The sequence below is a fragment of the Pygocentrus nattereri genome, chromosome 1 (assembly GCF_015220715.1).
Source record: "Pygocentrus nattereri isolate fPygNat1 chromosome 1, fPygNat1.pri, whole genome shotgun sequence".
NCBI classification, from domain to species: Eukaryota; Metazoa; Chordata; class Actinopteri; order Characiformes; family Serrasalmidae; genus Pygocentrus; species Pygocentrus nattereri.
Genome location: NC_051211.1, coordinates 26,674,496 through 26,701,505, shown reverse-complemented (window position 1 = coordinate 26,701,505; position 27,010 = coordinate 26,674,496). Strand labels below are relative to the sequence as shown.

General features: G+C 41.6%; 1 protein-coding gene across 6 annotated transcripts in view; it reads left to right on the top strand.

Moving 5' to 3' along the window:
* si:dkey-97m3.1 (fatty acyl-CoA reductase 1) overlaps positions 1 to 24,206 on the top strand; it is a 64,893-nt gene extending 40,687 nt beyond the window's left edge. For all 6 annotated transcript variants that reach the window (XM_017683146.2, XM_017683151.2, XM_017683149.2 and 3 more), the window contains 9 exons: positions 5,980 to 6,159; positions 8,261 to 8,438; positions 8,970 to 9,014; positions 9,649 to 9,767; positions 10,428 to 10,495; positions 12,777 to 12,948; positions 14,313 to 14,442; positions 18,249 to 18,376; positions 19,332 to 24,206. In XM_017683146.2, the coding sequence (XP_017538635.1) occupies positions 5,980 to 6,159; positions 8,261 to 8,438; positions 8,970 to 9,014; positions 9,649 to 9,767; positions 10,428 to 10,495; positions 12,777 to 12,948; positions 14,313 to 14,442; positions 18,249 to 18,376; positions 19,332 to 19,494 (1,183 nt within the window). In that variant the 3' untranslated portion in view covers positions 19,495 to 24,206. The remainder of the gene's footprint in view (positions 1 to 5,979; positions 6,160 to 8,260; positions 8,439 to 8,969; positions 9,015 to 9,648; positions 9,768 to 10,427; positions 10,496 to 12,776; positions 12,949 to 14,312; positions 14,443 to 18,248; positions 18,377 to 19,331) is intronic.
* Positions 24,207 to 27,010: the final 2,804 nt, after the last annotated feature.

Below are 27,010 nucleotides of genomic sequence, written 5' to 3'. Positions count from 1 at the left end.
CAGTAGCAGCAAAGCTAGGCAGCCAGTCAGTGTTCAGTAGCAGTAGTGCTAAGCAGCCAGTCAGCGTTCAGTAGCTGTAGTGCTAGCCAGCCAGCCAGCCAGCCAGCCAGCATTCAGTAGCAGTAGTTCTAGGCAGCCAGTCAGCGTTCAGTAGCAGTAGTTCTAGGCAGCCAGTCAGCGTTCAGTAGCAGTAGTTCTAGGCGGCCAGTCAGCGTTCAGTAGCAGTAGTTCTAGGCGGCCAGTCAGCGTTCAGTAGCAGTAGTGCTAGGCGGCCAGCCAGCCTTCAGTAGCAGTAGTGCTAGGCGGCCAGCCAGCCTTCAGTAGCAGTAGTGCTAGGCGGCCAGCCAGCCTTCAGTAGCAGTAGTGCTAGGCGGCCAGCCAGCCTTCAGTAGCAGTAGTGCTAGGCGGCCAGCCAGCCTTCAGTAGCAGTAGTGCTAGGCGGCCAGCCAGCCTTCAGTAGCAGTAGTGCTAGGCGGCCAGCCAGCCTTCAGTAGCAGTAGTGCTAGGCGGCCAGCCAGCCTTCAGTAGCAGTAGTGCTAGGCGGCCAGCCAGCCTTCAGTAGCAGTAGTGCTAGGCGGCCAGCCAGCCTTCAGTAGCAGTAGTGCTAGGCGGCCAGCCAGCCTTCAGTAGCAGTAGTGCTAGGCGGCCAGCCAGCCTTCAGTAGCAGTAGTGCTAGGCGGCCAGCCAGCCTTCAGTAGCAGTAGTGCTAGGCGGCCAGCCAGCCTTCAGTAGCAGTAGTGCTAGGCGGCCAGCCAGCCTTCAGTAGCAGTAGTGCTAGGCGGCCAGCCAGCCTTCAGTAGCAGTAGTGCTAGGCGGCCAGCCAGCCTTCAGTAGCAGTAGTGCTAGGCGGCCAGCCAGCCTTCAGTAGCAGTAGTGCTAGGCGGCCAGCCAGCCTTCAGTAGCAGTGGTGCCAGGCAGCCAGCCTTCAGTAGCAGTAGTGCTAGCCAGCCAGTCAGTGTTGTAATGCTAGCCAAACAAACAGCGTTCGTTAGCAGTAATGATGCTGGTAGGTTCTTTGTGTGTTTTTATTTATTTATTTATTTAATGGAATATATCCATTGGAAGTGTCAAGATTCACCAAGACCTGGCTTTAGCATTAGCTATGTTCATTAAGCAGAGTTAATTGCCTTTAGCTATGTACAGTCACCTGAGTTGGCCAGTGTTTATTGCAGTTTATTAATAAATAAAATGTAATAATTATATAATTTTCTTGCAACCACAATTCCAATGAAGTTGGGACATTGTGTAAAACATAAATAAAAACAGAATACGATGATTTGCAAATCCTTTTCAACCTATGTTCAATTGAATACACTACAAAGACAAGATATTTAATGTTCAAACAGATAAACTTTTGTTTTTTGCAAATATTCACTCATTTTGAATTTGATGCCTGCAACACATTTCAAAGAAGTTGGGACAGGGCCAACAATAGACTGGGAAAGTTGAGGAATGCTCAAAAGACACCTGTTTGGAACATTCCACAGGTGAACAGTTGGTGAAACAGGTGAGTGTCATGATTGGGTATAAAGGGAGCATCCCTGAAAGGCTCAGTCGTTCACAAGCAAGGATGGGGTGAGGTTCACCACTCTGCGATAGCAAATAGTCCAACAGTTTAAGAACAATGTTTCTCAACGTGCAATTGGAAGGAATTTATGGATTTCATCATCTACAGTCCATAATATCATCAAAAGATTCAGAGAATCTGTAGAAATCTCTGCAAGTAAGCGGCAAGGCAGAAAACCAACATTGAATGCCTGTGACCTTCGATCCCTCAGGCGGTGCTGCATTAAGAACCGATATCATTCTGTAACGGATATTACCACATGGGCTCAGGAACACTTCAGAAAACCACTGTCAGTGAACACAGTTAGTTGCTCCATCTACAAGTGCAAGATAAAACTCTGCCATGCAAAGCGAAAGTGATATATCAACAACACCCAGAAACACCGCTGGCTTCTCTGGCCCGAGCTCATCTGAGATGGACTGACGCAAAGTGGAAAAGTGTCCTGTGGTCTGACGAGTCCACATTTCAAATTGTTTTTGGAAATCATGGATGTCGTGTCCTCCGGGCCAAAGAGGAAATGGACTGTCCGGATTGTTAAAGTTCAAAAGCCAGCATCTCTGATGGTGTGGGGGTGTGTTAGTGCCCATGGCATGGGTAACTTGCACATCTGTGAAGGCACCATTAATGCTGAAAGGTACATACAGGTTTTGGAGCAACACATGCTGCCATCCAAGCAACGTCTTTTTCAGGGACGTCCTGCTTATTTCAGCAAGACAATGCCAAGCCACATTCTGCACGTGTTACAACAGTATGGCTTCATAGTAAAAGAGTGCGGGTACTAGACTGGCCTGCCTGCAGTTCAGACCTGTCTCCCATTGAAAATGTGTGGCACATTAAGAAGTGCAAAATACAACAGAGACCCCGGACTGTTGAGCAACTGAAGTTGTACATCAAGCAAGAATGGGAAAGAATTCCACCTACAAAGCTTCAACAATTAGTGCCCTTAGTTCCCAAACGCTTATTGAGTGTTGTTAAAAGGAAAGGTGATGTAACACAGTGGTAAACATGCCCCTGTCCCAACTTCTTTGGAACGTGTTGCAGGCATCAAATTCAAAATGAGTGAATATTTGCAAAAAACAATAAAGTTTATACATTTGAACTTTAAATATCTTGTCTTTGTAGTGTATTCAATTGAATATAGGTTGAAAAGGATTTGCAAATCATCGTATTCTGTTTTTATTTATGTTTTACACAATGTCCCAACTTCATGGAATTGGGGTTGTAATTATCTCAAACAACATGGGAAAAATATTTGTGTTAGTTTAAGAAAACATCTCAAGAAAGAAAAGAAGAAAAAAAAATGTTGATTTTTATTTCTGTTTCTTATTTCTAAACAAAATAGCACAGTTATATAATAATTTGTGGTAATTATCTATACGGAAAACTAAGATTTTTGGCATGCACTTTTTGCTGTAAGCCACTCAAAAGAGATGTGACTGTCCCAGCGCTCTCTCTCTCTCTCTCTCTCTCTCTCTCTCTCTCTCTCTCTCTCTCTCTCTCTCTCTCTCTCTCTCTCTCTCTCTCTCTCTCTCTCTCTCTCTCTCTCTCTCTCTCTCTCTCTCTCTCTCCCCTCCCCCTACGCACACTTAAAGTTCTGGTTAGAGGGCCAATCTGTCAACACCTCTGAGTCCTCATTGGGGCAGTCGATACCAACTTGTGCTTTTAGCAAGAGGAGATACAAGGACATAACTGTTAAAATGATAGTTCAGCAAAAATCATAGATGAGCAGTTGCATATGAAGCTCAGGTGTTTGAGGAGCACGCTAAAATTCTGTTAATTGTTAGCTTCATTTGGGTGAAGGAGAAAAGGTGTTTTGAGATTTTTTTTTTTTTTTCTTTCTTTCTTTCAAACTGTTTCCTCAATTTATTATTAAAGGGGACAGAAATGGAACAGTGCTAATGACAGTGGCATTAGTCACCTAGCGCGTGTGTGTGTGTGAGAGAAAGTCTGATGGTTTCTCTGTAATGTTGGCTTCAAGTGTGCGTGTTAGCAAAGAGAATTTCTAGGGGAAGCCAGAAAGAGAGCAAACTCAAATAAACTAAGTGCTCACCACTGCCCTCTGAAGGTGCTACCAGCAGATAAACTGTGCACATTGCTGCCCTCTGGAGGTGCTGTTAACGGACATCACATAAACAGTGTTTTTGCAGCTGTTAGAACTTTTACACGTTAGCCATGATGTATCTTAATGAATGTGCTGTCTTGTATTTCTTATTCTTCAGGGAAATGAAATCGCGTCATTTATTAGATTGTGCCTCTAGAGGGGCAGGAGTACAGTAGCTGTGTTTTGAGTGTTTTTGCTGTGCAAAAAAGTGTTGTGCTGTTATTCTGCCTGTGGACCAGGTGTGCAAACAGCTGCACGTAGAACAGTACAAATAAGTTAAAATGTAAGTCATTCTTCTATTTTTTTCCATACCTGCTGTTCTGTTTTTGGAGTGCTCCTCTGTCACAGTCTCCAGAGACACATTAACCCCTGAAAATGACACATGATCCATCACAGAGGCTGTAAAAGTAATGTTACAACAAATTTTTTTCTGTGAAGTGTATAAAAGCTACAGCAGTGAAACAACACTGTTACTTATACTGATACATAAATGAAGTTATTGAAGGGAAAAAAATCTGGATTTTCTTTTTCCTAGAAATGTTTAACACTGCTACAGGGTGGATGGATGGATCACATCAGATTCTAATGTGGGAATTAAGTGTGTGTGTGTGTGTGTGTGTGTGTGTGTGTGTGTGTGTGTGTGTGTGTGTGTGTGTGTGTACGTACATACGCAAGCACCAACTGGCCACATCATTGATTATACCTCCTTGTACTGGTCTTATATGGGCTCCACTCATCTGTCGCTGCAGTTTGTGTTCATCCTCTAGTCCTACATCAGTGGTCACAGGACACCGTTGGCTGGATATGTTTGGTTGGTGGACTATTCTCAGTCCAGCATCGACACTGATGTGTTTATAAACTCCAGCAGCACTGCTGTGTCTGATCCACTCAGGCCAGCGCAACACACACTAAAATGCCAACGCCCCATCAGTGCCACTGCAGTGCTGAGAACAACCCCCCACCCAAATAATACCTGCTATGTGGTGCTCCTTTGGGGGTCCTAACTATTGAAGAACAGGGAAAATTTGGGCTACTAAATCTAAATCATACAGAGAAACAGATGGACTGCAGTTTATAACTGAAGAGCTACAGAGTGCATCTTTATGATAAATGGGGCTGATGATAAAATGAACAAAGAGTGTAGATTCAAAGAGGTGCACTTCATGAAGTGGTCAGTCAGTCTATGAGTATATAAGTTCAACACTTTTGGTTTTGGCTCCATTTTGAGGTTTAATTGAAGAAGAAGAAAAAAATGCCGGACACACTGCTACAGGCGAATGGTGGTCACACACCAGGTTCTAATGTGGGAATTTTGTTTTATGACTTCTTGACACACAGTTCTGCTTACACCACATGTAGTCCATCCCAACAACACATGCTTGATGGCCAAATTTAGCTTCTTTATTTGAGCACTCATGTGACGAGGCTAACGTTTCTAACAAATGTAATCTAACAAGCTGATAGTCACCCAGATCTTCTACGGAAATCCCCAGTACGTTTTCAGTGCACATTCCCAAAACGTCCCTCAACCCACTCAAACTGCCTCTGAGTCTTCATCAGGACCACGTTTGTCAAAGTAGTGTAGAGGAAGGTATGAGTCATTGTAAATTATGAAATGGAGAACTGTAGGTGAATGCTATGTGCATTCATTTTTCACCATAAATGTTACAGGTACACAGGAATATGGACACGACACTAACGCTTAAAATTTATGTTTCTGTTTGAACATATTCAAGATAAACATTTAAGTAATTTGTAGAGCAAAACAACTGAAATAAAATTTGTTCATTTTCATAGTTGGAATGAGTGGATTGAGAGAAGTTTTGGGGAGGTATATATGAAAAGAATTTAGATCATTAGTCTAGTGTTTGGTGGCAACATTAACCTCATAGCTCCAGGTTTGGATACCATGTCTTGGCTGACGACTTCATCTGGTGTAAGTGGAATATTGTGTGAATTAGATTTATTATTATTATTATTTTTTTGATCCAGGCTTTTCTTTTGATGAAGGATTGTTTAGAATAAACTACGTATTGGGTGGTTAAGCTAGTATTTGGAAATGGTTAAGCTTGCACGATCCCATACAGAGCAGTCACAATGGATTGTTTCTTTGTTTATTCATATTTTTTGTAATGTTAATGTTTTGTACTTTACCTACTTTTTTGTTTACTGCACAGATAAGTAGCTGTACAGATGCATTTCTCAGGTGCTAAAGATTTATGCTCTGGTCTGTATGTAGGTGTGTGTGTTTTTGTTGAATGATGTATATTAATTAGAGAAATGTCTTTCATTTTGTGTGCATATGTGTTAGGCATGCCCTGCAGCTGAACGTGATTGCGACGCAGCAGCTCCTGACATTGGCGCTGCAGATGCAGCACCTGCACGCCTTCATCCACATCTCCACGGCCTACGCTAACTGCAACCGCCGCCACATTGATGAGGTCATCTACCCCCCTCCCGTCGAGCCAAAGAAACTCATCGACTCGCTCGAGTGAGTGTGCAAGGTGTTTAAAGCAGGGTATGAAGTACAGGGTGGTCCATTAGTCGACTTACACCAGATGTACATTCAACAAGTTATAAAGACCTAACAGAGATGCAAAAAAGCATCTCACATGTGAGAATTTCCGCAGAGCGGCACGGTGCGTAGCCAGGGCCTGGGTTCAATTCCCCGGCTAGGTGACTAGGGTCCTCTATGTGTGGAATTTGCATGTTCTCCTCGTGTCTGCGTGGGTTTCTGAGGAAACCGGAGAACCCGGAGAAATGCAGTCAGGCCAGTTGGAAGAGCTAAATTGCCCCTGGGTGTGAATGTGTGAGTGACTGTGTCTGTCTGCCCTGCGGACTGGCGACCTGTCCAGGGTGTATCCTTCCTTCCGTCCGATGACTGCTGGGATAGGCTCCAGCACCCCGCCCCCCCCCCCACGACCCTGAAGGAGAAGCGGCTGAGAAAATGGATGGATGGATGGAAGCTTTGTGCAATTGTATGGGGATGTGACATTGTGATGTACTGCAATTTGTTCCTCTCAAAGAAAACCTTTTTCAGTCTATTGATTGACTAAAGTGGCAGGTTAAAATAATGTCAGGTGTCTCCGAATTAATCTTATTGGTCTTAACAGAAAGTAACAGCCCCATCCTGTGGATTAAGACAGAACTTCACTGTAATAATCTGCAAATCTAATCTTGGGTACGAGTTTAAAAATGTTAAAATTAAATATTGCTGTGTTGTCGGGTCCACTGTTGTACCTATACTATTTAAAAACCCAAAATAACTTGTGATATGCTGTAACCTTTTTTTTTTTCTCCCAGGTGACTGTTAACCAAGTTACTGTAATGATGTCCCCCACTGATAGTAAAAACTCTTTTTCTGCCACTTTAGGAAAAAACATATTCTATAAATCTGTGCTGGTTTAACATGCTCTGTTCTGCAGGCAGATATCGTGCCTGTACAAAAAGATAATGTATAGAGCTAAGAAAGCTCATCTATAGATCAGTGTCAGGCTTCAGACTCCAACCAACTGGTTTTGGTCTCTGAAAAAATCACGAGTAATGTGAAAAGTGTGCCAGCTGTCAAAAACAGGCTGTTTCAAATGTCCTCAGGCGAAACAGCTTTAGAGAAGATGATAAAGGGCTAAGCTGCACAGCGTCAGATGCTGAAGTGTGACATTGTAATGTGACATTTGCAGTTCTGCATTACTACATTACAGGTTTGTGGTCAAACTAGTGGTAATATACTGTGACTACGATTTTTTAATCATCACTGTTTTACCCCAAATCTGCTTCAGTGTTTGGTGTCTTTTAATGTTATCTACTTAAGTCTATGTATTTTTCTGTTGAATTCTTCATTTTAGGTTGTTATTATTGTTGCTATGTATACAAGATAATCTCTAGGACACACAAGAAAGCAGAAAAAAATTGCCCACAAATCTTTGTCAAATCAACCCCACCAGACCCAGTTTAACCATTTCCAAGCGTACAAGAACAAGATGACTCTTGGCGGCACAGGTTTTTTTTATTTTATTTTTTTTTATACACAATCTACATTCAATTCCGAACCTGCTCCGAACGTGGAAATTCACTTCAGTTAAGCAGTTAGCTTAATGTTGCAATGGGACAGTTGGTAAATTTAATGTTTCACTCTTCCGGTTCCTCATCTACTCATTCTGACCCTCTTCAAGCTCTCCCCCAGGCTTGTTTGTATATTACTGTGACTCGTCTCTGAGTCATCCTGCATGATGTCTACAGGGTTTGCTTGTTTTGTGCTTGGCTCTAGCTGCAATCAGGAAAAGACACAATGTTCATCATAGGCACAATTTAGTTACAATGCTCATATCACTGATTGTGCAAAAGAGATAATTGCACTCATATATGGTTAGGTTTCAGTTACAGTGCCCATATAATGGGAAGCAACTGTTTTGGGCACATGAAACCACACAAATATTATAAGTGAACAAGAAAAATCTAAGATACAGGACTTTCAATAAATACTGCTGCACCATAATAGGAGTTTGTGCAAAATACCATACAAAACCAGACAATGGTACCATGCAGAATACGCAGAAAAGATTAGGCTATATTGTGTTTTGCTGCGCTTACAGGTGGATGGATGACGGCATCGTCCGGGACATCACACCGCGGCTGATTGGGGATCGGCCGAATACCTACACCTACACCAAAGCGCTGGCGGAGTGTGTGGTGCAGCAAGAGAGCGGGAAACTCAATGTTGGCATCATCCGTCCCTCCATTGTCGGTGCCAGCTGGCAGGAACCGTTCCCTGTGAGTCCAAATTTGAACCGCCATATGTACATTATAGAGCAGAGGTCCTCAAATCTGAACCTTGATTCCAGTGTACTTGTAGTCACTGGTAGGTAAAACACTACGTGACCAATCATTTATATCGACAGTTTAGTTGACTATCAGTGAAAATCCAGGAAACTGAATTCAGTGTCCTCGGTTATAGCATATTAGTATTTCATTTACCAACACTATTACTTTTAGTTATCATGCCTTCTGCCCAGTGACAGCTGGGATGGGCTTGGCACATGGTTTAGATGGGGTGAGTGTGAGTGTGTGTGAGTGTGTGTGAGTGTGTGTGAGTGTGTGTGAGTGTGTGTGAGTGTGTGTGAGTGTGTGGGAGTGTGTGTGCGAGTGTGTGGGAGTGTGTGCGAGTGTGTGTGGGGGTGTACTTCTTTTAGTACAAAAAAAGCAAGCTAAACAAGAGTGTACACTGTATATTTCATGCTCAAAGTGCTCTATCTTTGCCTCTCTCTCTCTCTCTCTGTCTCTCTGTCTCTCTGTCTCTCACAGGGCTGGATCGACAACTTTAACGGACCAAGTGGCGTCTTCATTGCGGTAATTTTAACTGTGCTCCTACTGAATGCATGAAAGTAGTGATTGATCAGGCTGCTAATTTATACGCTAAAGAAAGCAACTCTCAACAAATAAGTCAATAAATAGACACGGTGGAGCTCCAGAGTTAATTCTTACTCAGTGAGATCAGGACAGGTGTGTCTGTGTGTGGTTCAAGTGTATATTCAGTTGTTCACACATAAAGCAGTTGGAAGTACAATGCAGTGTATGAATGTGTGTTTTACCATGGCTGGGTCTACCATATGGGCAGCTGGGACAACCAGGGTGACTGCCCAAGTACACCTAGTAGCTGGGGGCACAATACAGCTGCTGTAACAAAGATATTTATTTTATACACATCATCTTAATATGTGTACTTTACATGTGGTAGGTATTGGTGCTTGCATAGTAAAGACAGACAAAATAAGTGATCATTTTGGCATCTTATTTGCCATGACAGATTTTCCTGGACAAGGTCTGTATGCTAATGTTAGTTCATTTTAGATAGTTTGTGAAGTACAAACAGGACTAAAACCTTTGAAATTTGTCCTTAAAAAAAAAAAAAAAGAGGACTCGAGGTAGCAATTCCATACCCAGACCTAGATAAGTGTGTGTGTGTGCGTGTGTGTGGTTTTAGGCAGGTAAGGGTATCCTGAGGACCATGAGGGCCAGCAACGACGCAGTGGCCGACCTGATCCCTGTGGATGTTGTCATCAACCTCACGCTGGCAGCAGGATGGTACACAGCAGTACACAGGTCAGAAACACAACCATCCACACATGCACATGCATACACACAGTAAACTTAAAGACACTTTAATTTAAAGATTTATGCTTAAATGTTTGAAATGTACACTGACTGACCGCTTCATTCAGCATGCTTCATTCAGCATGTACATGCTTGTTTTCACACTCATTGTTCAATTCATCAGCTCCACTTACCATATAGATGGGCTTTGTATGTCTTGTATATCTGTAGTTACAGATCTGTTTCTCTGCATACTTTGTTAGCCCCCTTTTACCCTGCTCAATGGATTACAGTCTGGAATTGTAGAACTACAGAGCACGTGTATATATATATATATATATATATATATATATATATATATATATATGTGTGTGTGTGTGTGTGTGTGTGTGTGTGTGTGTGTGTGTGTGTGTGTGTGTGTGTATATACATATATGGTAAATGGAGCTGATAAAATGGATAATAAGATGTACTTAACATTTGGCCGGGCTAGTATAAATATTAAAGTTTACATGTGGATATTCTGTACTGTGGAAAATAGTAAAATTAGATGTGTCCAAACATTTGTCTGTTGCTGTATATTCAGTTACGCATGCTTTGTGTCGTTATTTTGCCCTCCTGCAGTGTTTGTTGTTTATATATAGGTGCACTTTTTTTTTCTCTGTTTCAGCCCGAAATCAGCACTGGTCTACAACTGCACAACTGGAGGCATCAACCCTTTCCACTGGGGTGAGATTGGTACGTACAAATGTTTAACAAGAATCACACATATGTATGCACACATGGTTGTGAGAGTGCTTCAGGGGGTGTGTGTGTGTGTGTGTGTGTGTGTGTGTGTGTGTGTATATATATATATATATATATATATATATAAACAATTTAAATGACAACAGTAAAACAGATAAAATGAATGAAGTCTTTCTAAAGAGTTGATAAGCAGCCGATCACGAGAACAACGTGCACGTTGTTCCTCCCAGTCTAAACCAGCCCAGAACATCAAGGGCAAGACAGATATTAACGTTGCCCAGTTAGCAAAGAGTTAACAGTGATTGTGATAACAACAGTAACAAAGCCAATGTCAAGAGCCATCAGTACAGTATAGTTGAGAGCTAATGGATCAAACAAAGTAGTTGGTGTTTGTGGAGAAGGGGGCGTGGCCGAGCGTCGAATGCAGGAAGGAGAGGCCGGTCCGGTTGAAGCAGCGGGTTAAGTAGCTGACGATGCTCACCTGTGCCTTGTTTCTTATACTTATAGTCATCTCTCCCTTCAGTAGGCGGCAGAGATTTGAGAGAGGAGATCCCGGCAAGGCAAGGGGGAGCCAAACGGAATGAGTGCTCGAGACGTTAATGTGACGGGCTGAAAAGCCATTTAAGTTGTGTTTAAAAGAATAAATCTGCTCTCTGCCTTCACCCCTGCCCCCGGCGTTTTTCCTCCCCACCCGTTCAAAACGTGACACTTCCCGAAATTACCGCTTCTCATATCATTATTGTGATATCCAACAGCTACATTTGAACATCACACTTTGTCATGCACCCTCACTATGTATGACATTTGTGTGTGTATGCATGAATTGTGTGTTGGGGTGTGTGTGTGGGGGTGTTTGTTTGACTCTTGGTCTGGGCCAATCAGTGGGTGGAGGAGTCAAAGCCTGGCATCACCATGGCAACAGAGGGGTGAGAGGGTCATTCTTATCAGCATCACCGTGGCAACCAGCACTGGTCCATGAGTTACATAACCTGAGGTCCCACGTGCAGCCAGCTGATCACACACGTGTGATGATTGAATAAAGTTAACAATTATCAGAGTTCTTTTTATATCAGTAACACACATTTGAGGTACTTTTGATGAAGATGCCATGTTCTGTTCCTTAAACCAGAATGAACAGCAAAGGCTCAAAGTTTGAACAGTTGCTATTCAGTACGCTAGATGGAGTGTCTTGTACTCTCTAGATGGGGAGGGAAAAGTCTTAACTATTCACTCACAACAGCACAGACTAGCAGGACTGTTAGCAGAGTTGGCTGTATGTAGTTATTTTCAGATAGTAGAGTTAGTTACCATCAGTTATTTCCAGTTACCGGAGTTAGCTGGTGTTAACTATTTTCAGTTAGCGACCTCAGCTATCATTAGCTATTTTCGCTTTGCAGAGTTAGCTGGTGTTAGGAATTTTCAGTGCTGAAATCATAGAGTAAAGAAGGCATGGGTTTGAGGAACACACCTCAAAAGAAGAGAAGACTGGAGAAAAAGTTTACACAGCTTAAGCAGGGTTCAGTTTCTTTAAATCGGATGTAAAGCAAAGCAAATCAAGGTTATAAGTATTAAAATTGTAGCATTTGAAAATTGCTCTTATTGGACAAGATCTATTAAACATATATTAAAATTTGACTATTGAGGAATCAAACCTGTGGAACTAATGCCCTGTGAAAATGCGTACAATAAGTTAAGTGATACTTTTTTAAATCCCACAAACGGGGAATTTCCACCTCCGCATTTAACCCATCCGTGAAGTGAAACACCACATACACACACACTAGGGGGCAGTGAGCACACTTGCCCAGAGCGTCGGGCAGCCCTATCCACGGCGCCTGGGGAGCAGTTGGGGGTTAGGTGTCTTGCTCAAGGACACCTCAGTCATGGACTGTCTGTGCTGGGGATCGAACAAGCAACCTTCCGGTCACAGGGCCAGTTCCCTAACCTCCAGCCCATGACTGCCCCCAATAAATCATTGTAATGCAATAATTCATTCTAATTACTATGAGATATATATGTGTGTGTGTGTGTGTGTGTGTGTGTGTGTGTGTGTGTGTGTGTGTATATATATATATATATATATATATATATATATATATATATATATATATATATATATATATATATATATATTTTTTTTTTTTTTTTTTTTTTAGGTATTTTCACTATATTTATTTGCCGTTTGTTGGGTGCTATATGATATGACTTTTGACTGTATTTATATTTATTTAAAATGTCCATTCATAATAAAGATTGTTTCTTTCTTCTTCAGAGCACCATGTGATGTCCACGTTTAAGCGGAACCCTCTGGAGCAGGCGTTCCGTCGGCCAAATGCTAACATCACCTCCAACTACTTGATCAACCAATACTGGATCCTGGTCAGCCACAAGTTCCCTGCACTCCTCTACGACCTCTTTCTGCGACTGTCTGGCCAGAAACCTCAGTGAGAATGCTAGCATGCCATCTGTGGTCATTTTCACCAATGCTTAAAGAGAGAGTTGATCAGCCAAGACATTTTTCCTGTCTGTATTCTACTTCTTTAGTTTTACACTAGAGCCAGTGTAGGAATAATAGATGTTTAAACTCTACCATTCAGCGCCAGACAAAAGTACTGTACATTCTTTTGTACATACTTAAGTCCTTGTTTACAGATGACATTATTATAAGTTTACTAAACAACTTGAAGCACAGGGATGCAGGAAGTGGGGGAGCTGAGGGGGCTGAAGCACCCCCTTATTTCAGAACTGCAACTGCTAAAAACAATAATACAGAAATCTGAATTTTTAATTCATTTGAGTGTGGCTAAAAATGTGTATGTGCTTGTTCTGGAGAGGAGTTTGTCATTTTCAGAGGCCAGTTCTGAACCCCAATACAGCCTGTTTTTACACTTTTAAAAAAAATTACATTGTAATATTTCATCAAATGTTTTATCTCTCGCTTGTTGTGTGTCCACATTAATGTAGATGTGACAAAATCAGTTACCATGCCACATATCAACAATCTTATTGGTCACCACTTAAATAATTTGCCTGAAGTTCATCCAAAATGAGAAAGCACAGATAGGATGAGCATCAGTGGTCTGGTGTCAACTGTATGTATATCTTGTGATCTCTTGCCACACTTTAGTCCAATATGATATGTTTTATTTCATGTAAATTTTCCAAATAATTCTGGGTGAAAGGCAAATCATTTACAATGACATCATTGCTCATGTCACATATATGCTGCTTAAAATTTCAACACTCCCAGCTTTGGGGGCAGTCGTGGGCTGGAGGTTAGGGGACCAGCCCTGTGACTGGAAGGTTGCCGGTTCGATCCCCTCAGCTGACAGTCCATGACTGAGGTGCCCTTGAGCAAGACACCTAACCCCCATTTGCTCCCCGGGTGCCGTGGATAGGGCTGCCCACCGCTCCGAGCAAGTGTGCTCACTGCCCCCTAGTGTGTGTGTTCACTAGCGTGCATGTATATGGGTGTTTCACTGCACGGATGGGTTAAATGCAGAGGTGTAATTTCACAGCGTGCAAACACAGAGACAAATAGTTGTACATTCAATTCAGTTTCAACACCTTTCCCACGTTCTTGGGCAAGTGTGTGATTTTAGGCTTGATGCTAATTAGAATGCTAATAAGCTTCCATTACTTTGCCTCATAGCTCTAGTTCTAAACTAAAGAAAGCACATTTCAGCCACCAAACATGTTTTGGCTGATTTTCTACATTTGGGGAAAGGGGGGAGAACTAGGGAAATTTGACCCTCTGACTAAACTGTTCTTTCTCTCTCTCTCACTCTCCCTGTGTCTGTGTGTGTAGGATGATGCGGATCTTTAATCGGCTGCACAAAGCCATCGGCCTGCTGGAGTACTTCAGCAGTCAGGACTGGGACTGGAATTCAGACAACATGAACATGCTGCTGAACCAGCTCAGCCCGGAGGATCGGAAGGTACACAAACACACAGGGAGTATGTCAGCCTGTTTTGAATGAAATATTCCAACCTGTCACATTCCTCTCCATCACAAGATGGCTATGATGGGGTTGGACTTCATAATGTTATTTGATATAAAAAATTCAATAATATCTGAGCTGGGAAAATCTCATTTTGGTAAAGGCAATATGTAATTGAAGCCGCAGAGTATGATCGTGGCAGTATCCATTTGTTTCAGATATCACAGTGGTATATAGTGTAATAGCGTAAGTGACAATCATTTGTTGCTTTTGTGCAATCTCATCCTTGGTTATTTAAAAATAAAAGGTTTATTTAGTTTGCATGATCATCAAATAAGTGAAAATAATACACAAGTTTCAAACTATTATTCAAAAATGTCAAACCATCTATCTGAATGTTGCTAAATCTGAAACAGTAGTGCTAATTGGTAGAAAGGACAGGAGCTGGTCAGCATAAACAAAAGCACTGACACCAGTTTTATTATTATTAATATTAATAGACCCTTATTAGTCCCACAACGGGGAAATTTCACCTCCGCATTTAACCCATCCGTGAAGTGAAACACCACATACACACACTAGGGGGCAGTGAGCATACTTGCCCGGGGCGGTGGGCAGCCCAATCCGCAGCGCCTGGGGAGCTGTTAAGGGTTAGGTGTCTTGCTCAAGGGTTAGGTGTCTTGCTGTCGGCTCTGGGGATTGAACCGGCAACCTTCCGGTCACGAGGCTGGTTCCCTAACCACCAGCCCATGACTGCCCCCAGTTTATTTGATGGTGAGTAAAGGTGAGCAAATGGGGTTGAATTGATAGACTAATTAACGTTAGTTTAGCGAGCAGGCTAGTGTCACACACCACAGTATAGGTTTGATTCTTACTAAATGATGTACTGCTGACACAAGTGACCCAAGTGGCAGACACTGGTTATAGAAAGTCAAAATCAAACCTTTTGTGGTGTTTGGGAGGCTAAGCTGGTTTAGTTAGCAGGCCAGACATGCAATACACAGCACAGGCTTGGTTCTGCTAAATTGACACCTGTTTAGAGGGTACCTAAGAGAGCAAATTGAGTGACTGGTGTTTATTTGGCTGTATATATGTGGAATAAAAATTTGACAGTCATTGTTTTGAAATACAGGCCTGATAGTTTTCAGGCGCCACGCCGGAATTCCGGCGTACCGACGTGTCTGCGAGAAAGAAAAAAAAAAAGGTTTGCCTAGTGCAGGGGTCGGCAACCTTTTTGACTCAGAGAGCCATAAAAGCAAAATAATTGGAAATTTATTTCAGTGAGAGCCACATAATATATTAAAACGTTGGTACCTATCTGCTGAATCGGGAGTCCTTCGGGCCAACCAGTCCCTAAAGGCCTCTTTCTTCAGCTTGACGGCCTCCCCCACCACCGGTGTCCACCAGGAGGTTCTTGGGTTACCGCCCCGACAGGCACCCACAAGCTTTTGGCCACAGCTACGCCTGGCAGCTTCCACAATGGAGGTTTTGAACAGGGTCCATTCAGACTCCATGTCCCCTACCTCCTCCGGGACGTGAGAAAAGCTCTCCCGGAGGTGGGAGTTGAAATCATTCCGAACAGGGGCCTCTGAAAGTCGTTCCCAGCACACCCTCACTATTCGCTTGGGCCTACCGGGTCTGACCATCAGTCTTCCCTGCCATCTGATCCAACTCACCACCAGATGGTGATCAGTTGACAGCTCAGCACCTCTCTCTTCACCCTAGTGTCTAGAACATATGGTCCCAAGTCAGATGAAACGACAACAAAGTCGATCATTGACCTTTGACCCAAGGAGCTCTGGTACCATGTACACTTATGAACATCCTTGTGTTCGAACTTGGTGTTCGTTATGGACAATCCATGCCTGGCACAGAAGTCCAATAACAATTCACCATTCGGGTTTAGATCGGGCAGGCCGTTCTTCCCAATCACGCCTCTTCAGGTCTCCCAGTCATTGCCAACGTGAGCATTGAAGTCTCCCAGTAGGACTATGGAGTCTAGGCGGAACCCTTTCCAGAACCCCGCCCACTCGCTCCAGGAAGGCCGAATACTCTGACCTGTTGTTTGGTGCATACGCACAGACAACAGTCAAAGTTTTCCTCTCTGCAATTTTAATTCGCATTGAGGCGACCCTCTCGTCCACCGGGACAAACTCCAACTGCCTGGTCACCAGCCGGGGACTTGTGAGTATCCCCACACCCGCCCGGCGCCTCTCACCCTGTGCAACCCCTGAGTAGGAGAGAGACCAACCCCTATCCAGGAGTTTGGTTCCAGAGCCGACACTGTGGGTGGAGGTGAGCCCAACTATATCTAGTTGGTACCTCTCAACCTCCTGCACAAGTTCCGGCTCCTTCCCCCCCAGTGAGGTTACGTTCCATGTACCAAGAGCTAGTTTCTGCTGCAGGGGCCTAGGCCAACTAGGGCCTCCCCGCCATCTCCCACTGCCAATATGGCACTGCACCGCTCCCCCATGCTGGACCTTGCGGGTGGTGGGCCCACATGGCCTTGTAACTGTGTTTCAAAATATTTAAAATAAAGGTGCATAGTTTGCTATTATATTTTTAAAAGAAATTAATGTGTCCTTGTTCATGTCATTTAGTCAATGGTTAGGCTACTAATCAATTCCTAGTTTACTTTGGAGTATTGTTATTGCCACCTGCTGACCGTTCTTGGTATGGCTGTAGTATCTGTAGTCTCCTGTGCTATAGAAGCAATAAGGTATGTGACTAGTTAAAAACAGGTATGGATTCCTGAGCAGGCCTGCTAGTCCCAAGAGTTCTGGTAATCTGCACAAGCTTCTGAAATATAGGCTTATGTTGGGTTTGTTTCTCATGTCTGAATGTTGTTCATGTATTTCAACAAAATTCAACACGATCTATCATTGAAGGGACTAATTCAAAAGAAAAAATTCATTGACAGTAATGAAGATCAGGGTTATACATAGACACATATCTGCGCCCAGGGGCCAACAAGTTATGTGTTAAGTGTGTCGCATACATAGCACCCCCACCCTGCTCACCTCCCGAGCAGAGAAAAAAAGTTCAGGCTCAGGAATTTTTCCCACTATCACCCCTGGAAATATTGGCCTCATTTTTAAATACTGCATTAAACCAGAGGCATTATAAAGGAGGAAACGGGTCACTGGTTGGAATATGAATGGAACAGTTTGTAACGCTCAGTGTGGCATCTGTTTATGAGGAAAGTCTTGCCCTTTAATAAAATTAGCTTTCTGTTTAAGCCACAAGTGAGAAAAGCCTATCTCTTTGTGGAGTTTTGTGCATGTGCAGTAGTCTGGACAAGCTGAAAAATCGTTTTTCTGTATTATTTAAGCCAAATGCAACAAACTAAATATGCTATTTTTGTCAAATGCTTTTAAAATATTAATGTGGCTTTTAGTTTTTTTAGTTTTTTTTATATCTCTCCTCATTGAATAAGATAAAGTATGTTTTTGTATGACTGAGAATAACAGCTTGGGGCTGTTGCCATCATGGCCATCAAGTGGACAGATTTTTCTTAGAGTACTCTTACATTACATTATTTTTATTATATTATTACATTATACCAGCCTTCCCCTACCAAATGGAACAAAAAGTGTGTTTAGTATAACTGTTTTGTGCTGATCTTGTGAAACTGAAGAGAGAACTTTAGTTTTCGTATTTGTCAAAGCCTGTAAAACCATAAATACACTAGAGATGGTGCTGTCTTGAAGCTTGAAACCTAGCTGAGCATAGATTAAGCATTATGTAAAGCTGCTTAATTCATCAGTAGGAAACTACGCTCTCTCTCTCTTGCTCTCTCACAGACGTTTAACTTTGATGTCCGTCAGCTAAACTGGCCTGAGTACATAGAGAACTACTGCATCGGAACTAAGAAGTATGTTCTGAATGAGGACATGTCTGACATCCCTGCAGCCCGACAGCACCTACGCAAGTAAGATACATACACACACTTTCAGGTATATCCTGACTGACCATGTTGGGTGTCCTTTTCACGAAATAATATTAGCTCTTATTTTCATTAGTTTCTAAGATGTGATGCGTAGTTGTTTTTTTTTTTTTTTTTTTAACCTAAAAACAGAAAAAAGTCTGAATCTTTAAACTATTGATACTAGTGGATGACGTTTTCAGGAGTTATTCTGAGGTTTAAGGTGTGCTTAACTATCAAGCCATCAAAAGGCAAATATGCATCACTTCTCTTGTCATGAAAACATCTTAAACAAAACAAAAAAAAAAGGAAAAAATAATTTCATAGATCTAGTACCAGTTAAGGGGACGGGAGTCTCTAGGTGCCTCACGATTTCAGTTTCAGTTCAGGCTGTCAGTGTGCGATTATTGTTCTTCATACATCTTTATTTTTGATTTATGTACACTGTTATGATTTTTAGATTATTCAGCATTTGAATATACCTTACACTCTGCACACTTCTATGTTTGCAGCCCTACATCCATGTTTCAGATCATTTTCACATTTAAACTTAAAATGAACTACATTTTTATGTGTTCTTTTAGTTTTTACAGCACATTACTTGGTTTTTACAGCACATTGTATGCAGAGTAGCTTATTTACACAAAAGTGTAAATATTAAAGCCATGGCCACATTTTAAAGCCTCTATATGGTAGAACCCAAACAAGATACTAATGTCTAAAATTTCACACATTATCTATTCAGTACAAGTACCTGATTTCCAATCAGGTCAATTGAATTCTATTATATTTTAGTATATTATAGTATACTTCAATTATAAGCATAACTTAGGTATATTGTGGAAAAATTAGTTGCAGTCATTGTGCCTATTAGTTTGTTTCTTCTTCATTTTCTGATTTTTTTTTTTTCTTTGTTTTTGTTTCTCTTTCTCTCTTTGACCCCTCAATCTGTCTTTCTCAGGCTAAGGAATATCCGTTACACCTTTAACACCCTCTTGCTGGTCTTTATCTGGCGTGTCTTCATCGCTCGCTCTCAGATGGCCCGGAATATTTGGTATTTCGTAGTGAGCTTGTGCTTCAAGTTCCTGTCGTATTTCAGAGCCTCCAGCACACTGACCAACTGACCGCAGATCTGCCATTAAACTCGCGGCCCTTCGACACGCACACAGCTCTCTTTAGCTAATCTCACCGTCCATTCATCAGTGCTCATCCTAAAAGCCCAGCAGTGAGGCGCTGTTTTTAGAGCTTTTCCCCCTTTTATAATGAGTGTCCTTTCAAATAAAAAACAGTTATATATGCAACACCCTGTTTTATAGCCTTTCATGTGCGTTTGTTTTCTGTCCTGAGACTTCTGTCTGACAGAAGTGTTCTGTCTAATATTCGTGAAATTTGTCCTGAAACAAGGCCTTGACTTTTTTTTTTTTTTTTTTTTGGGATGACAACGATGTCTATTAGTCTACTTGAATTATGACAGTGTTCACGTTTAAGATTTGAAGCTTATTGACCCGAATCTCTAAGCCTTTGAATTTAAAGGTGTCGTCCACAGCTACTGTTCAACATTTTGATCATTTTCATTTTCATCAATGTCCATGTGTGAGTGTTTCTTACATCATGTAGGTCATACAGTTCTGATGTTAATGTGTATGTAATGTCTCTAATCCTCCGGCTTAATTTTTGGGGGTTCACCGTGTTGTTTTGCTGTCGAGGGTTCCGCTCTGTATCTCCAGAGAAGGAAGAACGTTCTAAACTTTAGCAAAAGTTGATTTTTAATATAACTGATGGTTTAACCATTCCAGTCAGATTTTGGTAGAAATTGAAATCTTCCAAAACTACAATCATTTTATGTGAACATGCTTTTTTTCTCCTTTTCTTTTTCTAAGCTTTAAAGAAGTCTAGTTTTTGACAAAATTATTCTGTAACCTGCAGATGTCGCTGTTGGACGAATACTCTGCTAGGTTTGTGGGGCCACACGTGATCTCATAATGGAAATACATGCCTGGGGACTATTTGTTAACCTTTGGTGCTGGCTTGCTGGATTTGCCTCTAAATACCTCCATGCTCTTTTAATATCTGGTGTTTAATATCATGGACTGATAACAGGCTCAACAGATAATGTTAATGTACCATCACCCCCTCCTTTGAGCTCCACCTGAGACACTATGTAGAAGGGAACAGTTAATTGCCTAGAAAATGAATGGCACAGCTTATAACGCTTAACATGGTCTCCCCATTCAAAGAGATGAAGAGAGGAGCCTGGTCTTGTGTGACTGGAAATAACTGCCCGGATGTTTTGCCAAGATGGGCGCTGTGTGGACTTTAGCCCTGCCTACACTTAGTTTAGACGTTTCACAATCACTTTGTTCCCACCCTAATAAGTCTATGCTCCCACCCACATTTAGCCCAAAATTTCTCATGGTGGTCCACATGTGTCTCATGACAAGATCACGTCTGTCCCCACATGACCACTGTTTAATGCAAACTGCTTGGTGTGATTTCAGAAACAACCAAACCTTTCTCCATTAGAAGCATTTTCACAGTTTAATAGAGCTAATAAAATAATGAATTTGGCTAAAGATGAAAAAATAATGTACATTTTTAAAATGATTTATAGGACTGGTTTGCATTTTAATCTTAAGGGTTTTCGGTGGTAAATCAGCATTTAACGTCAGTTTACCACAATTTAAAGATGTTCTTACTCTGGGTCTTATCTTTATCCAGGAAGCCAGCTCTATCAAAAAGGGAGACATTTCTATTTGATTCAGTCATGATTTTAAAATGAATGGAGATCTATGTGAGCTTCTGTATGTATCTCGAGCTTGACTGCTTGTTTTGCCTGCACTTACTTTTTTATCTGAAATAAGGAGTGGACTCTAAGCTGCAGGACGTACTTCTGTATCCTTCTGTACGTTTTCATCTCCACCTTGTTTTTGCCTGTTTGTAAAGTCGTTTATACAGAGTTCACCAACTTTTACATATTTCTAAAGACTGGGGCTAGGCTAAGCGCCACATCCTAGCACTAGATTAATGTGGTCTGTATCAAAATTAGCATAAAATACTAGTTTGAGTGACATGTAAATATCCAGAGTATATATATTATTGTTCAGATTACACATATACCAAAAAATGTACAAATGTAAATGTATGTATTTGTTCAGGGGTCATTAGCATAGATGGTGGATGGACAATAGCTAGTGTAGCTGAAGGGCTTCCCAGATTTTTTTTTTTTTTTTTTTTTTTTTAGGGGAAAAAGGGAAAAGTGTTGTCACTTGGTTTTTCTTTTTACATTGCTTTTCATTTGGATGCACCAGTGGAGCTCACTTCTGCTTCTGGTTAACACACCTTAAATGTGCAAGCACTTTTTAACTGCCTGTCAAAAGTGTGGGGACACGTTTGCCGTAATTAAACATGTTGAAGACTGAGCAGATTTACTTGGAGGGAAAAGAAATCAAACTACTAATTTTTTCAGTTATCAGAAATATTAACTATGTTCGTCAAAATGGTCAGGAATACCAGACTATAGTTACTGTCCATCATTTAATTTTTGTTGCTAAAAAGGTGTGTGTTCCCTCATTTTTGAAGGCAGTGTCTATGGTGGAATGGAGGTTACCAGGACTGTTAGTGAGGCCCACTGGAATGGACACATCAGGGTCAGGAACTCTCCCCATGTTAGAACTACCAAAACCTTGCAATTTTTACCTGTTTAGCATGTTACTGCCCACATTTGACCTGCCATTATAACCACTAAAGCTTCTGAGAGACTTTTCAGCTATTAATGCTGAAAACTCTGCAGACAAAATGACCCTAGTGGGAGTCAGCAATCTACTGAAATCATGGCGGCTTATAGTGTAACTTGTTTGCTCATTCTGCTTTCAGAGCAACTTCTAATTCTTCCTCCTTTCTTTAGAGTTTATTGCGGTTTCCTTACAAGTTTATAGTGAGTTGTGACAAAAATGTTGCAAAGTCTGACCATCCGCAATGAAACATGATGGCCTGGAACTTTAATGCAGCTTGTTGTTATTTTGTACCAACACAACTTGCATGACTTCAGGCTCGATTTGTGCTTCATCAGCTGTAGAGTCATATTTCACAGGTCACTTTTATCCCGACCACTAGTCCTTAAGAGTGTGATGTCCCTTTATAATATACAGTAAACAGCAGCAGAGTGTTGTTACCCCAGTGATGGGCTGTGTACTATCGCTGCCAGACTGCCCTCTGGTGGTCAATTGCCAAAAAGTATATTTTTAGATTTTTGATAAGAGGAGTTGAACTAAACGAGTGTTTACTGTCATCACGTATTCAGTGTTTCTCTACTAATAGGAGACATGAAATATATACACGCAGATGCCATAAGCAGTACAGAGTGGCTGTCTGTTGCCTTCCTTAATAATGTAAATGTTTTAATTATGATCTGATGCCTTGATGGTGTCATATTAAAATACAGATGTAATTCAGATTATGATTTGGAGAAAGGGACATTGGTGACATTGCTTAAATTAGTTTATACATAAAATGTATTCTCCTTTCTAAATCAAAATCATTCCATAAGAGACGCAGTCATTTTATATCACTTTAATGCCTTTATGTCTTAAAGAACAACAAAAATCACTACAATCTTATGAGATTATTGATGAGTCTCTTGTACTGCCACACAGGCCTGCATGACCAATATAATCATTGCCATGACCAGTGTTACTGGAGTCATACAGTTATTGATCATTGGTCATTGATTGACAGCACTAAGACACCTACACACAGAGCACAATGCGATTCTTCAAAACTGAGCTTTGACGGCTGTTTACATTTAAGGTCAGAATCGAAGCAGTTTTTATTGTAATCGTTCATGATCAACCGATTCACTCATGAGTCTTTAAAAGTGTTTGTGAAATCCTGCTGCCATGAAGCGTTAAAGCGATAGTTTGGACAAATTGAGTCCTTCAAGGCTAATGCAGCTAACAAGTAATAAAAGCTTACCCCACCAACTAGCATCGCACTCACTTTGCCGAACTGTCTCTTTAATGGAGTGAACAGGAGTGATCTGGAGTAGACGGAGTCTTGCAGTGTTGTAATGTTCTACATCAAACAGCATCACTGATTTGAAGCAATGGAGCGTCTGCAGTGTGAAAAACGGTTCGTCAGTTCAGCCTTAAAAGATTCCTTTGACAATAAGCATCGCAAGTTTCATTCATCTCAAAAATGACTGAATTTAAATTCAAAGTACTTTAGTTGGAATAAAACTGGTTCATTTACTTCTTAACACATGGCGTCATTGTGTTTTCAGGTTGAACTGAAACCATTTTTTACAGGGTGTGCAAAAATATTAACATTAGAAAAACAGTGTAGACGGTACTGATGGCTATTTCTGTGTATTTGGGCATTTATTCCTCTCCCCGTTGAAATCATGGCTGAACTGGATTTTTTTTTTAAGTGACTTCACCCCACATTTTTTTTTTTCCATCTTTCCCCAAAACTATAGAATCACCCCCCACCCCCTTTTTTTTTTTTTTAAAGTATGGATTGTTCCCCCCACTCTTTTTTTCAGTTATAGGTCCCCCTGTTGTTCCCTTTCAGTCCATGTGTTCTGTGTTCTGTGTGGAGGATTTTGCTCATCCACCCTCTGTCTGTCTGTCTGTCTGTCTGTCTGTCTGTCTGTCTGTCTGTCTGTCTGTCTTTGTCTGTCTGTCTGTCTGTCTTTGTCTGTCCTCTCCTCTCTGTGCCGTCACTTTGCTGTCGGGTCCATGTCCAGGAACGAAAACTGTAATTGTTGATATCAACTGTGTGCTTGAGCATCTGTTGAGAGGAGTTAAAGAGAAAATAAAGGAAAACGACTTTACCAACATCCTGCTCAGCTGTGTTTCTCTCCTCTCTGCTGAAGACTCGCTTGTGCTGCCTCACTGCTGTCAAACCTCAAAAAAGAGACAGGAAATTTGGAGCAGGGATGTGATTTGGAAATGAAAACATCATTAACTAAAGTTTTCACATTGTGTTGATAAACATTAATCTAAGTGCTAACATTAGAAACCTGAGACATGATGATGCTGCATTTATAATAGATCATATTTTAGGGCTTAATTTCATTCTGTTGTGTTGGTTCAGCTCATGGACTACTTTACTGATGCTCACATCTCTCCTCTGCTGACACCTCTGGACTAAAAAGTTCCACAGTTACTCGGTACTTAATATACCTGATGTAAAGTGAAAACTGATGAAAAGGCATGTTAGTAATGAATTAATGTGTTATTTGTTTACCTGATATCAGCCAACGGTTGTTCACATTGTATCTTGTTTTTAATGTTAACAACTCAGTCAACACAATATGAAAACTCCCTTAACTGAGTTGTTACCTGTTTACCTTAAATTAGCTCAGTCGTTAATGTGGTATCGCATGTGCAGTTCATGTTAACTTAGCTCGTGAAAACTTATTGTAAAGTGCATCCATTATATATAAAAGCACTCAAACTGCTGCAGCCCCTCACCAAAAGCAGCTGACCTGTTACTACACTCAGGAACAGTAGAGGCAGCTGCAGTACTTGTCTTGAGTTCTGCAGAGCATACAGTGGAACAAAGTCATGCTCCAGCACAAGATAACATGTGAGGCATTTACCATAATACACACAGTGTGAAAACATTATGACCACTGACTGATGAAGCGAATAGCGTTGATCTCCAGCGCATGTACAGGTCAGTGGCCCTGGTCATCAGCTGTGTCCAAGTTCAAACATATCCTATTTGTAACATACGTGTTTACTAAGTTCAGGTTCATGCATTACTAAATCAGGCTGATCCACACAAACATGTGTTAACGTATCTGGTTTTCTCATGAACATATTAAAGAAAGAAATACACAGTGACTATAGATAATTACTTTTATTCAGTTTAACTTGTATTGATCCTTTTTATTTTTTGTCCCATTTAAAAAGTCAGAACAGGTGGCTGCTGCATTTCCATGGGAGCAGGTTTGGTTGGATCTGAACGTGTTATCATGTTGAAGCAACATACACATTAGTTGTTTAAGCAATAGATCACAGAGCGGGTTGGTGTTATTGGCCATAACACACGACCTCGAGTGTTCTATTCCTTCTATACAGCAGTTAAATAAGAAATAGATTAACTGGGCCGTGAACATGGCATTTAATATATTTGGATTTGAGGTGCAACCGAACCGGAAGGCGGGTTAGAAGGCAGCAAGAGAGAAGGAATAGCAGGAGTGTGGAGGTTAGAGTAGGGACTCTGAACATAGGGACAATGACTGGTAAAGGCAGAGAGCTTGCAGACATGATGGAGAGAAGGAAGGTAGATATTCTGTGTGTTCAGGAGACCAGATGGAAAGGAAGCAAGGCCAGGAACATTGGAGCTGGATTCAAACTGTTCTATCATGGTGTAGAGAGGAAGAGAAATGGAGTAGGGATAATCCAAAAGGAACAGCTTGGGAAAAGTTTTCTGGATGTAAAGAGAGTGTCAGACAGGATCATGAGCCTGACGTTGGAGGTTGAGGGTGTAATTTTGAATGTGGTCAGTTCATATGCACCAGAGGTTAGTTGTCAGTTAGAGGAGAAAGAGGAATTGTGGAGTAAGATGGATGAAGTAGTAGATGGTGTCCCTAGAGAGGAGAGGTTGGTGATTGGTGCAGACTTCAATGGACATGTTGGTGAAGGGAACAGAGGGGATGAAGAGGTGCTGGGTATGTATGGTGTGAAAGACAGAAATGCGGAAGGTCAGATGGTTGTAGATTTTGCAAAGAGAATGGAAATGGCTGTGGTGAACACATTTTCAGAAGAGGGAAGAACACAGGGTGACATACAAGAGTGGAGGGAGGTGCACACAGGTGGATTATATCCTTAGCAGGAGATGCCACCTAAAGGAGATTGGAGATTGTAAAGTGGTGCCAGGGGAAAGTGTAGCAAGGCAGCATAGGGTGGTTGTCTGTAGAATGAGATTAGAAACAAAGAAGAGGAAGAGAGTGAAGACAGAGCCAAAGATCAGATGGTGGAAGCTGAAGGAGGAGGATGTTGCAGGCAGTTCAGGAAAAAATGCACCAGGCCCTTGGGGGCAGTGAGGAGCTACCTGAGAACTGGGAAAATACAGCTAAGGTGGTGAGAGAAACTGGCAAGAATGTGTTGGGTGTTTCCTCTGGTCAGAGGAAAGAAGACAAGGAAAGTTGGTGGTGGAATGAGGAAGTCCAGGAGAGTATTTAGAAGAAGAAGGCAGCTAAGAAAAAGTGGGATAACCAGAGAGATGAAGGAAGTAGGCAGGAGTACTGTGAGGCTAGTCGCATAGTGAAAAGAATGGTGGCAAAGGCAAAGGCTTTGATGAGGCCTATGATGAGCTGTATGAGAGGCTGGACAGTAAAGAAGGAGTAAAAGACTTGTATCGTTTGGCTAAACAGAGAGATAGAGCTGGAAAGGATGTACAGCAGGTTAGGCTGATAAAGGATAGAGAGGGAAATGTACTAGTGAGTGAACAGAGAGTGTTGAGTAGATGGAAGGAGTACTTTGAAGAACTAATGAATGAGGAAAATGAGAGAGAGAGAGAGAGAGAGAGAGAGAGGACAACGGGGGAGAGATAGTGGATCAGGAAGTGCAGAGAATTAGTAAGGTGGAAGTGAGGGCAGCTTTAAAAAGGATGAATGGAAAGGCAGTTGGT